This window comes from Staurois parvus, unplaced genomic scaffold (assembly GCF_062004578.1).
Source record: "Staurois parvus isolate SC_StPar_1 unplaced genomic scaffold, SC_StPar_1.0 ptg000270l, whole genome shotgun sequence".
Taxonomy (NCBI): Eukaryota; Metazoa; Chordata; class Amphibia; order Anura; family Ranidae; genus Staurois; species Staurois parvus.
This window is the reverse complement of record NW_028318066.1, coordinates 1,756,420-1,772,859: the sequence shown is the minus strand read 5'-3', so window position 1 is coordinate 1,772,859 and position 16,440 is coordinate 1,756,420. Positions and strand designations below refer to the sequence as shown.

Sequence of the window (16,440 nt, the reverse complement as noted above, 5' to 3'; positions counted from 1 at the left end):
TTACTTAGCACTTTAGTTGTGGGTTACATTGAATTCAGATGCATCATAGAAGAAGCAATTTTGTACAAATGTATAGATATCTAGGGTAAAAAAATGATCTGGAGGCACAATTTAAAGGATTCTGTGTGCCCCTATTAACTAGTATCCATTTTCATTATTCATAAAACTTTTGTTCACAGTATTTGGACTTCCCATTAACTTAGATAAACAATCCAATGGAAAACATTTAACACATTTTGGCAACCAAAACTTACTTTACCAAAAGTTATTTTACTGTTCTGGATGCATGGTTGCCCATTTACTCTAACATGTGCAATCCTTATGACTGATTTGTCAATTGGAATAACTGGTTAGTAGTTGGAATACTTCATGACTGACCTCAATCTTGGGATAGTTTATAGAGATTTGTGAATACTAAGCAATGTTCTTTTGATTCAATGTGCATATATTGCAAAAGTTGCAATGTTGTGGTGGGCTGCAGTGCTCAGTAGTACACTCTGAAAAATATATTAAACATAATTTATCTTTAGATACCAATGCCCCCTAGAAAGAAATCCCTGGCATTCTTCTTCAATCAGCATCTTGTGAAAAAAAAACCCCAATGAGGCCGATTTACTGTAGGATTTGAGAATGCTCACACAATAAAATGTGTGAAGAATCACTTCAGTTATCCAATGATGTGCAGATAAAATATGTAAACACTGGATTTCCTTTTCACATGATTGAAGTGAATCTTCACATATGTTATTGTGTGAACATTCTCAAATCCTTATAGTGAGTTGGATAGTATTGATAATTTTTTACACCAATTTACTAAAGGATTTGAGAATTGTAAACTTTAGTAAATTGGTGTAAAAAATTATCAATACTATCCAACTCACTATGAGTCAGAAAAATTAGACACTACTATCCAACTCACTATGGGTCGAAAAACATAGACACTACTAACCAACACACTATGGGGTAGATTTACTAAAGGCAAGTAGGCTGTTCATGCAAGGGAAATCATACTTTGCAAAGGCTTAGTGAAAGTGGTAAGCAGGGGTGGACTGACAACTCATGGGGCCCCCGGGCAATAGGGGATCATGGGGCCCCTGTGTCATTTCCCAAACTCAAAAAAAGCCTATGAAAAAGGTACCAGGGGCATCTCATGGGGCCCCCTACTGACCCCAGGCCCTCGGGCAGTGCCCGAGTTTCCAAATGGTCAGTCCGCCCCTGGTGGTGAGATTTCACTTGCAAAAAATAACCAATCACATGCAAAACAAAAACAAACACAATTTTTGTGTGCACATGATTGGAAGATGGTAATCAGCAGAGTTTCACTTCATTCACTAAGCACTGGGTAAAATTCCCTTGAAAAGTGCAACTTCCTTTGCAAACCATCTATTTGCCTTTACCAAATCAACCCATTGGGTCCATATCAACTCTGCAGGCAATACATAGATTAAACTTCTTTATCAGTATGTGGGTCAACAGTATAACTCCAACACAATTTTATTGAAGATGTTTTCCACTACTAACTTTTCATCCACACATAATACACAGAAATGTTAGACCTCCCTCAGAAGCCTTTCATTCCGCTACATGAACCTCATTAATATGCTGAAACAGAAAGTATATACCACAAAGAGGAAAAAGTTGCCTCAAGGCATATAAAAATGGATGGAGCTCAGTTTTCCACTATCCTCACAAGCCAAATGATGAATGTGGGTCACGTAATCCCATTTTTTAGTTTAGGAATTTCTTACAACCCTTTCATTTTATAGGATAACAGGAAGTCAACTTCTCCAGAGAACAATAAAGGCCATCACTGTGACCCCAAACCACCATTGCATGAAACTGTTACCAGGATAACACAATCATGCATCTATTCCTGCTCTCTGCAAGTACTAGTTATTCTACTCTGTAGGTTACAGAACTGTGTCAGAAAAGGAAACTTTTCCAGTGGATGCCAAGAACGAACATGCCTTTTTAACAAAAAAAAAAAATTGAAGCAAATGTCATCAGATATTCATGTTCTGCTCTGAAATAACCAATCCTCTGCTTGTATTCAAAAGATACCATAAGTACAACATACAGTCCATCCTTCTACAATCACACAAAGAAGACAGGCTTACAGAAAGATGTACAGTACATAGAACCTTTGGCTATGTCAAAGAGCTTTAAAATGTTATAATTGTATTGAAGAAAATATTTATCCTACCTAATGATGACTATTCAGGCAACCTAGCTAAAGCCACAAAAACAAAAGCTTAGCCAAACCTTCAAAAAAAAAAAAAAAAAAAAAAAAAAAGATATATCATAGCATAAAAAAACATAACAATATGTTCCTCTTCAGATTTTTTTTTTAGATAAACTCACATAACTCTGTCAGAAATGAATTCCCAATGTGCCCCAAAGGGCGAACACTGGGAAGTGCGGAAAGAATATCAGAAAGAAAAGTGTCAATAAAAACACCTTTTTATAACACATTAAAATTTGCAATCAATAAAAAACTGTATGCCTTCAGCTACAATACGACCATAGAAATCCATATACAATTTAGTTATGCAGTAACGAGGATAATTGATGAGGAGAAATATAGAGAAAGATACAACCCCCCCAAAAAAAAACACTCAACAGGGAAAATAAATATGTTAACACTGCACTATCCCAACCTCCAGCATGAACATATTTATTTTCCCTGTTCAGTGTTTTTTATGTGTGTGTGTATGTGTGTGGGTGTCTTTCTTATCTCTCACTCTCTCAATCATCTTCATTACTGCATTATTATTTGCTATAATCCTCTTGCACCCCTTAGGGGGAATGTAATTATGTACGTTGTACTGTTTGTAATGATGTGTTTATTATGTTATTTATCAGCTTTTACATCCTACAAGGAGGAAAATGAAGTGGATCCTGAAGAAGATCTCTAAGTGAAACACGTTGATCCATTTGTGTTCTTTTTTAACTAAATTGTATATGGGTTTCTATGCTCATATTGTAGCTGAAGGCATACAGCTTTGTATTGTGTGCAGATTTTATTGTATTAATAAAAAGTGTTTTTATTGATAATTTTGTTTCTGATATTGTTTTGGCACATAAAATAATCCCCACTTCCCGGTTTTCCCCTTTTGGAGCACATTGGGAATTCATTTCTGATATTCTGTTTATGCCCATGAGGATGGTACCTGTTTACTGTCATGACAAGGTCGCCCACCTAATGATATTCTCACATAAATCTATCCTTTCTTTAGTGTAAATAATAATTATATGATTCAAATCTCAGACCAGGTAAATAAAGGAATTATCATGGTAAAAGAAGTGCCTTTGTCCTTATGGGTATGACTGGGTGGGTTTGGAGGTTGTACTTACATTTCTAACAATGGTAGACAGTCATGGTATCATAGAGCATCTTTCTGTTAATATATGAAAACTGTGCAGTTGAACGCTTTTGGTGTTGGGTGTTCAGAGACATTCAGTCCTAACATTGCCTCCATGAAGTGTGCCAGAGTTTTACATAGTAAGACAGTACTGTTATGGGCTAAAGACACTTAAGATGTACGTACATTTCAGGAGTAATTTCAGGTGAAATAACTTCCAGAAAGGCATCCAGGTCCACAGCGCCTACACTGCTTGTTGTACTGCAGTTGCCATTGCTGTTGGAATAGTGAGGAGTCTGAGTTATTGTACATGGGTATCAGTAACAACCATTAGCAAGTACAAGCCCCATATGAAACCGTGCTCTAATCCGAAAATTATGTTTTTGCTTTTTTATTTTACCAAATAGACGTTTAAATGGTGTTGACAGTTACAAAAGTCTTAAAATTTCCAGCCTACTTTGTGCACGATGGGCCCTTTTCCACGGAAGCAGTTTTAAAAAAATGTGTTTAAGCAAGATGGGCAATTTAAAAGAATGAGTATGTAATTTTAGAAAATGGATGAAAAAAATCTGCAGGCTGAATTTTACTAGACCTGCAACTCACAGAAATGCATACTAATGAAAACGTTGCCATTGCATTCTCTGGTAAAAGCATTTTCTTGTTGTTTCTGTACAATTTGATTTCTTGCCAAAAAACCCAGGCATTCTGCAATGGTAGATATGGGTTCTAAAGGATAAGTGCACTAAGCAATCCTTCCTGACTTGTTCTCTGTGCTGATCTGGACAACACACAGTGCTAGTACCTTGTGGATCGTTCACTGAGCTGCAGAAAGCTGCTGGTGTCCTCTGGATTTTCCTCCTCGTTAACAAGTTGTGACCAGCTGCCTGTACTGTCCTCACTGCTACTCAGAGGAGTAGGGAGCTCCGGCTTTGATTTCACCTCTGAAAAGGCCTCACAGCTCTGTAAGCTTCTTGACTGGGATACGCCACTGTGAAAGTAAAAAAAAAACAAACATTAAAACTAGCCATGGACACCATTACTTAGAATGGAATTCCAGTTCTTAACTATTGTTTAGAATGGAATTTGAGTTTTAACTATTGCTTAGAATGGAATTTCAATTTTTAACCATTGTTTAGAATGGAATTCCAATTTTTAACCATTGTTTAGAATGGAATTTGAATTTTTAATCATGGCTTACAATGGAACTCCAATTTTTAACCATTGGTTAGAAAGTAATTCCAGTTAAGATATTGGCATATAATATGTCACCTTGTGATATATATCTACTAAATAAGACAACAATGTGAATGTTAATTACAGATCAGATGCCCATATATTATTGTTATCTACAACATTCAAACTGAGTGTGCTGTTTTTCAACTGTCATTTTTCTTCATGCAAACATCAGATGTGTCACATATATAAAATTCACTTCCAGTAATTTTTTGTTGGCCTGTGAGAGAAAGTTGAATTTATAGCAAAAAATGATGTCCTTTTATGTTCAACCAGTTGAGCTTTAGCTGCCCAATCATTAGGGACCCCAATTATCATATATTCATTTTGCTGCCTTACACCCCGGTCACACCAATCCTGACTTTGAAATCATGCGATTCACAGTGAAGTTGCACGATTTCAAAGTTGAATGACATGCCTATTTGAGGTGCGATTTGCAAGACATCTGACACAGATGTCAATTCAAATCGCACCAAGAGTAGTGCATGTACTACTTTAGAAAGTGGTGCATCTCTGACCAAGTCGGAACCTCACCGATATGATTGTGGTAATTGCGGTCAATAGGGTGCGACTTGCCAATGCAATTTTCAAGTCGTATGGCAAGTAGAACCCATGGTGACCGGGGACTTAATCTCTAAAGTCATGTGTTTTTATTAGTGAGAATTGATGCTATATTGGAGGCAGCATGTAATCTGCTTTATGTTCACTTCACTACTGTTTATCTGTGGAGATCAACAAGAGAAAGGAGGATGCGCTGGAACCGGGTTTCTACTGCTTTGGCTTGAGCCTATCCCTCTGCCTCTGACCTCTGTTGGCACAGTTGCGGTCACTTATGCACTTATGGTGGGAGTGCCCCACGATCTAGGCCTTTTGGGTGGATATTAAAGCCCAGACTGATAAAATGTTAGATGCGAACATCCCTTTATCTCAAATCCATGTGCATACCATCCTGCTTAGCAATTATAAACATGAATTGCTGTCTTCTTAAATGCAGCCAAATGAATAATCCCAATATATTGTAAGTGGATGCAGGTACCTAGCCATGAGGAATGGGTCAGCAAGGGTACTGAGATTATGGAGGTGGAGGATTGGTTAGTGATCTGCAGGGGAACACGGGAGCATTTGTGTAACATTTGGGCGGCTTGGTAGGACAATACTACAGACCCGGACTCTGTTCCCCCAAGCCCATATGTTGTCCTATTGGACTAAGCAGCCCCCTCATTCAGATTACTCACTTAGTGTCATAGGGGCCACTTGTCCATTTATGACATCTATTGCCTATTTCATCTATTGTCCAGTGGAGCATGTTGTTGCAAGCAGTAATGGGTCTTTTCTATATGGTATTGATTGTGTCCAATCTTGTGTGGATTTATTTAGTTGTTTGCTTCCTTTTTTTTGCCTTTTGCACTTTACTGTTTTTGAGATCCTACAATTATTGATAAGTGTTCTGTAATTGTAATCACGGTGATTTCTTGCATTCGGAGAGCTATGCTATGGGCATTGGGGCGTGCCTTTCTATTGCATTCACGACCCTCAAGAAGTTGGCCACTTTTCCGAATGTTATGGCTCCTATCGCCAGGCTCTAGCTACCACCTCCGGCTCTGATAGTTTGGATCCTTTCTCTCCATCTAAATCAATCTTGCAGGTTATTACATTCCCATTTCTTTTTGTACAATTTACTGATGACGTGAGATGCTTGCTTCAACATTTTTTTGTGCTGCGTCATGAATTGCTAACTGTATACAGTCACCTTTCACTGTATGCTATTTACCTTTATAAATAAATATTATAAAACACAAGAGAAAGGAGAGATGAGTTTAGGTTTCTTGATGCTCAAAAGCCTTACTATAGTTCATCTGTAGGAAGCAGGGCTAGGCTGACCCAGAGGCAGCAGAAACACCTTCTTGGACAGCTGGGGTGTTCAGCCCAGCTAACTATTTGCACTGGAAGGTCAACTCTCCCAGTCTAATCAGCAAGCTCCACTGCCTATGTTAAGGCTGTCCCTACAACTTTTCAGAAGCTCCTGATAAGCGGAGTGCAGAGGAAATCCATCAAATAGACAGCAGAGCCCTGAGAGACAGTGGTGTGTTTAGCTCTTGTGCTGCCCTAGGCAACACTAAAATTGGGCACCCCCCACCACCACCAGCACCACCTCGGCCCCCCCGGAATAAAATTGCAAGCACAGTTTGGAAAAGAAAAACTATTTTTAAATGATAAAGTATGCTAGCAAAACATTTTCAGCATTCATATTACACAGCGATTACATGGATTTCATATACAGGCAGCCATCGTGCTTTAATTTAGAATTTTGGATAAATATAGAAAAAAAAGCAGAAAAGCTTTGCAGTCTCTGCAGCATGAAGACGTTACATGCTCAGTGTGAGTAATACAAAGCCCAGCAGGGACAAGCAGCAAATCAGTCGATGTCTTGAAGAACCCAACCATCTATCCTTTCTAAAAAGCTCTGCATGAATCCAGATATACATGATCTACCTGGACATCCAAGTTGTCTGCAACTGTTAAAAATAATAGCTAAAGAAAGGTTTATTTTGGGGAGAAGACATTCAGAGACAAGTGATCTGACAGAAACTGACAATTGTTAGATATTTATGCTGAACAAATGCCCTACATATCAGAGCACAATGCTCTGGAAGATGCAATGGGAACACAGCTGGGCGTATAGAGTGAAGCACAAAGTGAAATAAACCACCTAAATCTGTTTTTTTGTCTTAAAGTGTTACTAAACCCAGGACCCTGCATTCACTATATCTGGTCTCCCACAGTACACACAACATGGAAATGCAATTATTTTAGTAAATATATACTGCTAAATACCTTTTCTCATCAGCAGTTAGAACAGTCTTGTGACTTCAGCTGAGCACTGGTTAAAGCTTGTAGGAAAAGTTTTCTTTCTGCTCTAGGAGGATGTGAAACCCCTGACCCTCTGTCTGGATAGTGCTGATTTTCTCTGTGCTGATCACATGCACCCTCCCAAAAAAAAAAAAACCTCTCTAGCAATAAACACCAAACAGAGCATGTGCATGTGACCACAGATTCAGCCTGTATCAGGTGGACATTTCAACAAGAGGAGGGGCAGAGAAGTCAGGATCAAACAGCCTTTTTACACAATGCAGATGATTTACCACTTAGGTTCCACAGTGAGTATAACAAGCATATATACTGATTTTACTGTTGTGGGTTTAGTAACACTTTAATTCTTCCACACTGATATAAGGTAAAGTATCACAGGTTGCTCTGGATTACTCTTATCACTGCTGTTTACACAAGTTTTTAAAAGCCATATCACATGGTAATCCATTGACCAGCAGAAAAGGATTCTAGGATGAAGGTAGGACCTTAAATGGCTAAATATGAAACTGAACCTTCATAAACTTTGCTGCTTGCTGCTTTTTTATAACCAATACAAACAACCTTATACGATGATGCATACATGTCCCTTACAGAGGTTTTGGAAATGCACTTATAGAAGCATGTGTTGTGTAATCACCGCTATTTCTTCTTCTGTATCACCAATCACATTAAGGTGAATCTGTGGCTACACTATTTACATTCAAGCATTTAATGTTGTTAACATGCAGTAAATGAGATTCAAAGTCTTAACTGACCTCTGTAGCTGCAAGCACTGTGAAACATCCTAAAATATGTAGCAGAAGCACTGAAGTAGTTCAAGTTGTTCTCTTAGCAACTTCGCTTAGTCTACTGCCCTCCCAGCATAGACCTGGCACCCTTCCAGCTTTCTAAAAATCTCTCTCTTTAAAATGAAACATGGAGCAGTTCTTGAGGGTGGAGCAGAGTGAGTTGAGCTGCTGGAAGAATGACATGAATTACTTCAATGTTTCTGCTGTAAACTTTGAAAATTAGTTGTTCCACAATGACTGCAGCTGTAGAGGTCAGTGTTGACTTGTTTTAAAGCTCATGTACTGTTTGTTAGAAAATGGAAGATGCAAATTATTGAAAATCTGTAGCCTGGTTCACTTTAAAAGTTTAAACAGGTATAAATCTGATTGGTAATTGTGAGTAACATCTTGATTAAATCAGACTTTTTATACGTAAGGGACAGCAATAAGCTTGTAGTATCTAGGTTTCAGATAGTTTTTCTACATTACAATCAAGTAGGTAGAGTTGCCACCTGGATCAAAGATTACTAATAACGGGTGCCTGTACTATTACCTGATTTACGTGAACAGGGGCCTTCAGTTCACTATGGGCCAAAAACAAATTCCACGCATTGTAATTCATTAGGAATTGCTGCTACTTGGATATCAGGAGCCAATATGCTTCTTGACCCTGATTTTTCTCAGTTAGGTCCTCTTAGAACTTTCTCATTATTTGCAGTCTCTCCCACATGCCTGCCTTTTTGAACGTTCTACAACTCTATTCAAACAGGAAAGCCGTGCGTAAGGGCCCTATTGACACTCTCTTCTTTTAGCTATAAAATGGTCCTATTAGAAACCTTGCAGTCCCCACTTTAATTCCTGGATAAGTGGGAAAATCATCCATTATTAATAGATACCAAAAATCAAATTGCCACCCACTGGTATCACTCCCCATCCGTACTACATTCCATATAGCCTGACACCCCACAAACATGCTGGAGATGCGGTCATCAAGCAGGCATTATCTTCTGGTCATGTCCAGCATTACAAATGTTCTGGACACAAATTCATTCTATTGTTCTCTTGTTGTCAAGAAAGATCCTGCATATTTTCTCCCTTACACAATTCAGTCCTGTTAAGGGCCTAAAAAAAACTTGATAATGAGACATTTAGTTAATCCTGCATGCTCTTGCATACTGGCCCTTTGGTAATCCTCTAAATTTCCAATCGTAAAAGAGTGGTTTCGTAGGGTAGAAGACATAAAATGTATGGAAGATCTCACTAACTCCCTGTAAGGCACAGAATGCAAATTCAGGACCGCTGGGCTCTACTGGAATGAATATATAGTACTAATAACTGTAAGTAGAAAGCTCACCTGCCTAGCTTTGAGAGAATATTATTAGTTATCCAGTTACATTGAACATGGCACCACTAACACATTTTTCACCTTATCCTTCTACTTTTGGGAACTGGGTACTCAAGGTATGATACCCTTTCCCCCAAATTCTAATGCCTCACTCTTAATTTGTATGTTGGTCAGGAACTCCAATCACCCCCCACCCCCTGTAGATGCTCCATCCCATGTACCTCCACTACTTACCTACCTCAATCCCACATTCCCTTCTTTTCATAAGTTTACAGTAATCACGCTCTACGATTTATGTCTTTTATTCCCTATCTGCTTTCCCAAGTCCTTTCACCTTTAACAGCAAAAACGTATAGCACTTGTACCTTAAATGCATCTTATTGTTGTTCTAATTTCACATTGTACTATTGTCTATGTGCCATGCATATTGTTTATATTACCACCCTGTATTGAGAACTGAACCCCTTAGGGTTATATGCTGTGAATTGTAAGGGATGTTGCTGCTACTCTTAAATTTAAAAAAAAGGCAAAAAAAATTACTGACAAAAAGAAAGGGGGATGGTGCCACAGCAAAACATAGATTAAACCCTGAAGTACTAGGGAGGTAGGTGGAGTTGGATTCCTTCTATCCCCATTGAGCAATCTGGCTTTCGCTCACAGCACTCCACAGAAACTGCCCTACTAAAACTCACTAATAATTTAGGCCTACCTCTCTGTAGGCTATCCCCTCTTCAGTCTTCAGTCTATGAATGCTGCTGCCAGGATCATCTACCTTACCAACTGCTCAGTGTTTGCTACTCTTCTCTTCCAATCCCTCCACTGGCTTCCGATTGTCCAGCAAATTAAATTCAAAATACTAACTACAACATACAAAGCCATCCATGACTCTGCCCCGAGCTAAACCACCAATCTTGTCTTGAAATATCACTGAAACTGTCCTCTCTGCTCCTCTCATGACCTCCAGCTCTAAAGCTCCCTTGTCTCCTCCTCACATACCTCTCCCATCCTCTGGCACTCTCTACCTCAATCTGTTCGGATATCCTCTACTCTGACTGCCTTTAGGAGATTCCTGAAAACTCATTTCTTCAGGGAAGCCTACAATGCCTTCGAATAGACATTTGTCACTTCCATCAGCTCATCCCCCACAGTTATAACCTTTTGTACCACCTGCCCCACCCTATTAGGGCCCTAATAGGGTGGTGCCCTTTTGATTCTCTTGTTTTGATTGTATTGTAGCTGTACTGTCTCCCTTTATATTGTAAACCGCTGTGAAAACTGGCGGTCCTGCATAATAATATTAACATCAATGAAAAGGGCAATAGCAATTTTTGAAGCGAACATAGCATATTGCCTAGCATTTGAAGTAACTCTTGAGTCCAGTTTGCCATATGTGTGGAAAGACAAAGTAGAAGAGAAAATTCATGAGCACACAAACCCCTTACATCAAGACCATCACTAAAATGTATTAAAAGTGCTACTTCTTCTAAACTTTTCGAAAGCAATTGTTTCAGCATGTCATCAAAATGACCCTTATGTATGTGCAATTGATATTTTTTCTCACTCTGGTATTGAAATTTCTATTGATGAATTTATTCTGGAGAACATAGAATTTAAACATTCACATTTATCATTTACACCTGGCATAATTTGTACTGAAAGGCTATGAATGATCCACAAAGGGAAAGTGATTAGTGACTACAGTAAGTGTATAATTATTGAACACCAACTGTACAGAATACCATTTATATAAATAGTACTATATATTTTTCATAAATAATATAGTGTATACCTCTCTAATGTTTTAAATTTAGAATGTACAGACGAGAATAAGGTCACAAAAGTGGAGATGAAGTGAAGATGATAGATAAGTAATGGAGTTGTTTTTTTTTCTCTTAAGAAAAAAATAAATAACACAAGGAACAGAAGGTGTAGTTGTTCTCACAGTGACTACTAAAATGATAGCTTTCATTTCCTACATGAAACAAATGTTTTGACCAATACATTTTACCATAATAGTAGTGAATGCCATAACTGACTCTGCAAACCTACACGCTCCAGAATAGTTGAGGGACCAAGGCACTAATAAGGGGTCTTGTGAAACCTTTAGATTATGAAATACTGTTCAGTAAAATAGTTTATTGATGCTAATGTTTAGTCCTTCCGTTTCCCTGTTGTCAACATTTGTGCTTAACTACGTCAAGATGTCAACACTGTACCATTCCAGGGGCAGAACTGAAAATTTAAATCTCAAATCAATTCTCAGTTGCTTACATTAAACATTATTTGCGACCAGTAATAACAATACAACCTAAAATATAAGTTCACAGTTAGGTTAATACAGTATCCACACTAAAATTATTTCTAATTAGTATTTGTCAGATATACCTTACTCCATGAGAAATGCTTCTTGCTCCATCTTTCTCTGACTTATGTTTAAAATTGGAGTTCCCAGATACATTTTCTTGTTCCTCTCCATCAGTCTCTTCCCTCTGCTCTGCTTCAATCTGTATAAGGGGCACCTCCATGGTACTAAATGAAGCTTTGCGGACTAAGGTTTCTTGATTATCTGTAACTTTGCATTGGCTTTGTGACACACACTTACTATTGAAGCTTCCCTTATTTGTGCTTTCAAGTGAATCCTGGTGTGAAACATTGAGAGATTTTCCACTTTGAACAATGTCTACTGCAAGCCTGTTAGCAAAATTGTCCATTTGTGCTGGTAGTGGTTCATCTATACTTTCAGTTCTGTCTGCTATGATTTTATTTTTGCGCATTAATGCCTCAATGGAGCTAGACCAGGTCTCATGGATTAACATATCTGTTGCTCGGTCGGTGTGGCACCTTTGGTATAAACAAGAGTCTGACTTGCAGAGATTTGTGGAAGAAATGGAATTTACAGGCTGAATATTGAGAAAATCACGAGAAGAGCTCCTTGAAAACCCATCCAAGGAATTTGCTTTGACTGGAGTATTTACTGTTAAACGTGCACTAGATGATCTGTTACAAGGCATGGATGACTGACGGAAACAAAAGGGTGTACGAGATGAAGGAGGCATTAAATTGTTTGTCCATTCTGCAGTATTTCTGCTTGAATAATTGTCCCTGTTTTCCTTGTCTATTTCCTTCAGCATGTAGCGATAGAACTCTTCAGTTATGCTCTCTGTACTAGACTGTTTAGAAAGACAGGTAGGTCTCACGTTCAAGTGACTGTTCCTCCTGGAAAGCTGCTGCAAAGCGGAATTCAGAATGCTACTTGCATTCTTGCCAGCATAGTAGTCCAAAAGTAGCTCAAATTCCCTTCCTTCATTTTCCATTTGATTCACCATAAACCTAGAAAATTCATCCGTGATACTTTCACAGCTTGACTGTTTAGATACTGAGCTCGTCCTGCTGAATGGCTGTCCTAATGTATTTCCAGGGCCAAGTGTGTTGAGAAGACTTTTAGTATCTAAATCCTCCTCTGGGATACTCTCATAACTGGATGCTTTTCCTCGGCTCCACCTCTCACAATGTAACCTGTTCCGTGACACATTTTGGCCCTGCCATAATGAATCAGCAACTGAGGGTTCTGTTAGATTCATTATTTTTGAAGCTACTTCATTTGCAAAAGCATTGACTGGGTCTTGGACATCTTCCAAGTTGATAGATTCATCTACCACTCGGTTCATAAGCCGCTCTTTCAGCTCAGGGTGTTCATCTGTTTTCTTTTTTATTTCACTGAGGCGTGGTGGTCTATGTCTTCTTACAACTGGCCCGCCTGTTGATGCCTCCTTCTTCCTTTTCACTGTCCTACAGGGAGGCAGCAAGCAGTCACTTCCTTTTGCCCAGGCACAAAACCATGGCTGCTTCCCATTGGAATTCTCCAGGCATATGGCAGCTATTTCAGTGGCCATAGACACAACAGTTTCTGCTAAGTCATCGGCAAACTCTGTTAAGCAATAATTGCTGACTGAATGTTTTGCAGAAAGTACAGCCTGAGCAGGGTGCAGCGTGTAACTACTACCCAAAGGGGAACTTACAATTATTTCGTTGGATACATTACTATCGTAGTTGACATTTTCTTGACTCCCTGATTTCGTTAATCCGTCTGTGGAGCCCCTATCTGCACAATGTCTGCATTCATCATCTGAGAAAGTGCCATCACTGACTAAGAAAGCTTTATGCTCATCATGGTAACGTTTGTAGCGTTCCCTTTTCAGGCACTGTTTAGAGAAAGATGGTTTCACTTGAACTCCATTACTGTAACACCCTTCACTGTTCTCTTTCACTTCATTTTGTTTGAGGATAACTGGTTCAACTTTTTGCTCTGTGCTATAGCTGTGTAATTGCATTGTTTTACTATCACTCCTTGGAGTCATTGGCTTGTGAGCTTTTGGCAAGTCAGATACGTCATTCTGACTGTCTGTTTGGTCTGAGCCTGCAGAGCTTGGACAAACAGTCCCAACGTTCAAAGGTAAGTCTCCAGTTTGTACTAGATCACTCATCTTCTTACAAGTGAAATGCATCACATTATATAGAAGATCAGTAGTTGTTGCCACAAAATCACTTGGAATAGTGGAGAACTGTCGACTTTCAGTAACCCGCAGCTTCTGGATTTCCTTTTCAGTGGAATGTCTAAGTATCATGTCAGATAAGTTATGAGCAAGATCATCATTAACAACATTCCCCATGTGAATGATTTTGGAAGAACTTAAACTGGTCAAAATTTTGTTATTCATTGACTCAATAAACTCTCCCACATTTTTGTAAGTGCTTGGACTTGTCAAAACTATAGCTGCTTCTTTTAGAAGAACCTTTGCAATGCTGTCCTTGAATTTATCAATGCTCGTCCCCAGTGCAATGCTACAGTGTAAAGCCACAGCTGTTGAGGCATCGGCTGCAACTAAAAGCCCACTGGATGTACTAGGGTAACAAGCTTTCTTCTGATCCCCAAGTCCACAAACGGCTACTGCACTTGCCACCCTAGTTAGTCCACACAAAGCAGAGGGCAATGAATAATCTGCCCCCCCAGTAACATTTGGAAACCCTATAAGGTCTGAAATACTGTCTTCAGAAATGTCTCTCTCCTGTAAATCTACATTTTTTAACTGATTCACTTTACTTTGCTCTGAAGTCTGAGGACTGGATATAGTACCTATAACTGAAGCTGCACATGCTAAAGCTACTTCTAAAGTACTTTGTGTAGAGCCTGAAGATCCATCCTCATCAGTCCAGTGATCACAAACATTTGTAGTCTCCTGCTCAGACCAATGAGATTCATCCACCCACTCAGTTGGGCCATCACAACTGTCTGGGCTCTGAACAATAACAATTTTTGGAAGGTCATTCCAAGAGCGGACTGCTGCAGGAGATCCTTCTTTGCAGATAACCCCAGACAGTAAAGAGTCACCAGCTGATATACTGACAGCAGCTTCCTTGGTAAAAGAGTTATCAGACTGTGAAAGTCTGATAAATGCATCCTGTAGTACACATTCAGCCAGGTTCGTCGCATACTGGCCTGTGGTTGCTGGATCTTCAAAAGATTCTGTGCAATGGTCAATCTCACAGGCTGTGGCATGCTGGGTGTTTTTTTCTGCTGGATACTTGGCTTGCATTGGAGTTTGGAAAAGTTCATTAATGTATCTTCTTTCAGTTTTACACTCAGCTGCCTTTTCAGGACAGCCGCTGACTAGTGAAGGTCTTCTTCCTTCAGAGTTTCTCCTTGATTCCACTCCATGAACAACATTGGCAAGATGCTCCTCTCTCCTGAGATTTGCTCTTCCATTCTTTTTGTTCTGTGGATTTTCATACCCTTTCCTTTTCACTTTCTTGATTTCATCAGGGGGCTCTGAAATTGAGAGATGAGAAAAGTGGGTCAGAACTAGTTCTACTTTTAAGGATTTTTATGACGTATACAGTATAGGAGTGAGAACATCTCAAGACATGCCTCAATGAATAAGCATTAAGTGTCAAACAGAAATTTTTGGGTAAGGTGTAGTTACAGACTAGCACAGTAATGCTTCAAAGTCAAATTGTGCTTGATGTCAGCATTTGATCTAGCATTCATGAGATATTTGACTCGAGAGTCATCAATAATATAAAACTTTCATTAAAAGAAGGCTGGGATTTAAATACGGAAATGCAAAATCAACGATAAAAATTTGAGACTTCATAGAAGTAATTTGAAATAAACATATCTGGCAATGAACTGAATCGGGAGTTAAGCCTAAAAAGGAACTTCATCCGAGTCTGGAAAAAACTAAAAGCCAGTAGCTACAAGTACTGTAGATGCTGACATATAAAAACACATACAGTACTTACTAGCCCATGGACTCCAGCGCTCTCTTCCTACAACCCAAAGAATTCCCAGCTTTTTCTTCTCTCACACCACCATCCCGGATATGGGAGCTGGCTGAGTATTCAGAGAGTGATAGTCAACTCTCAAATAAAAAATGGCATTAGCCACTGCGCATGCGCGAGCCATCAGACTATGGGGAGATCATCCTGAAACCTCCTGGAATATGTGATGTGTATCCCAGGAGGCTACGGGTGGGCAGACCAAGTGTATATCATCCTCACCTAGGCAAGTTATAAGGAAATGAACAAGAGCACCAGCAAATAGAAGGTCCTTGACTGCCCCCACCCAAGAAAATACCTACAAATATGTAAGTGGGATGTGTAAGGATTACAATGATCCCAAGTTTTATATTTAAGTAATGGCATATTCAATTTTCTTAAAGCTGAACTCTGGACTTCCCTTCAGTCTTGCAGAGTTGTATAAGCTCCTTTTCTGTACTGAAAAAGCTTACTCTGATTTCTCTCCTCACTGTAAACAATGCACATTTGAAGCTGCAGCAAGTCAGATATAGCCCATCTCATGTCA

The 16,440-nt window shown here is 39.1% G+C and overlaps 1 protein-coding gene across 3 annotated transcripts in view; it reads right to left on the bottom strand.

Moving 5' to 3' along the window:
• SPHKAP (SPHK1 interactor, AKAP domain containing) overlaps positions 1–16,440 on the bottom strand; it is a 282,064-nt gene that overhangs the window by 13,690 nt on the left and 251,934 nt on the right. For 2 of the 3 annotated variants that reach the window (XM_089681535.1, XM_089681534.1), the window contains exons 7-9: positions 11,964–15,405; positions 4,165–4,350; positions 3,549–3,638 (exon numbers count right to left, since the gene is read on the bottom strand). In XM_089681535.1, the coding sequence (XP_089537661.1) occupies positions 3,549–3,638; positions 4,165–4,350; positions 11,964–15,405 (3,718 nt within the window). The remainder of the gene's footprint in view (positions 1–3,548; positions 3,639–4,164; positions 4,351–11,963; positions 15,406–16,440) is intronic. The other variant, XM_089681536.1, reaches the window with a different exon arrangement.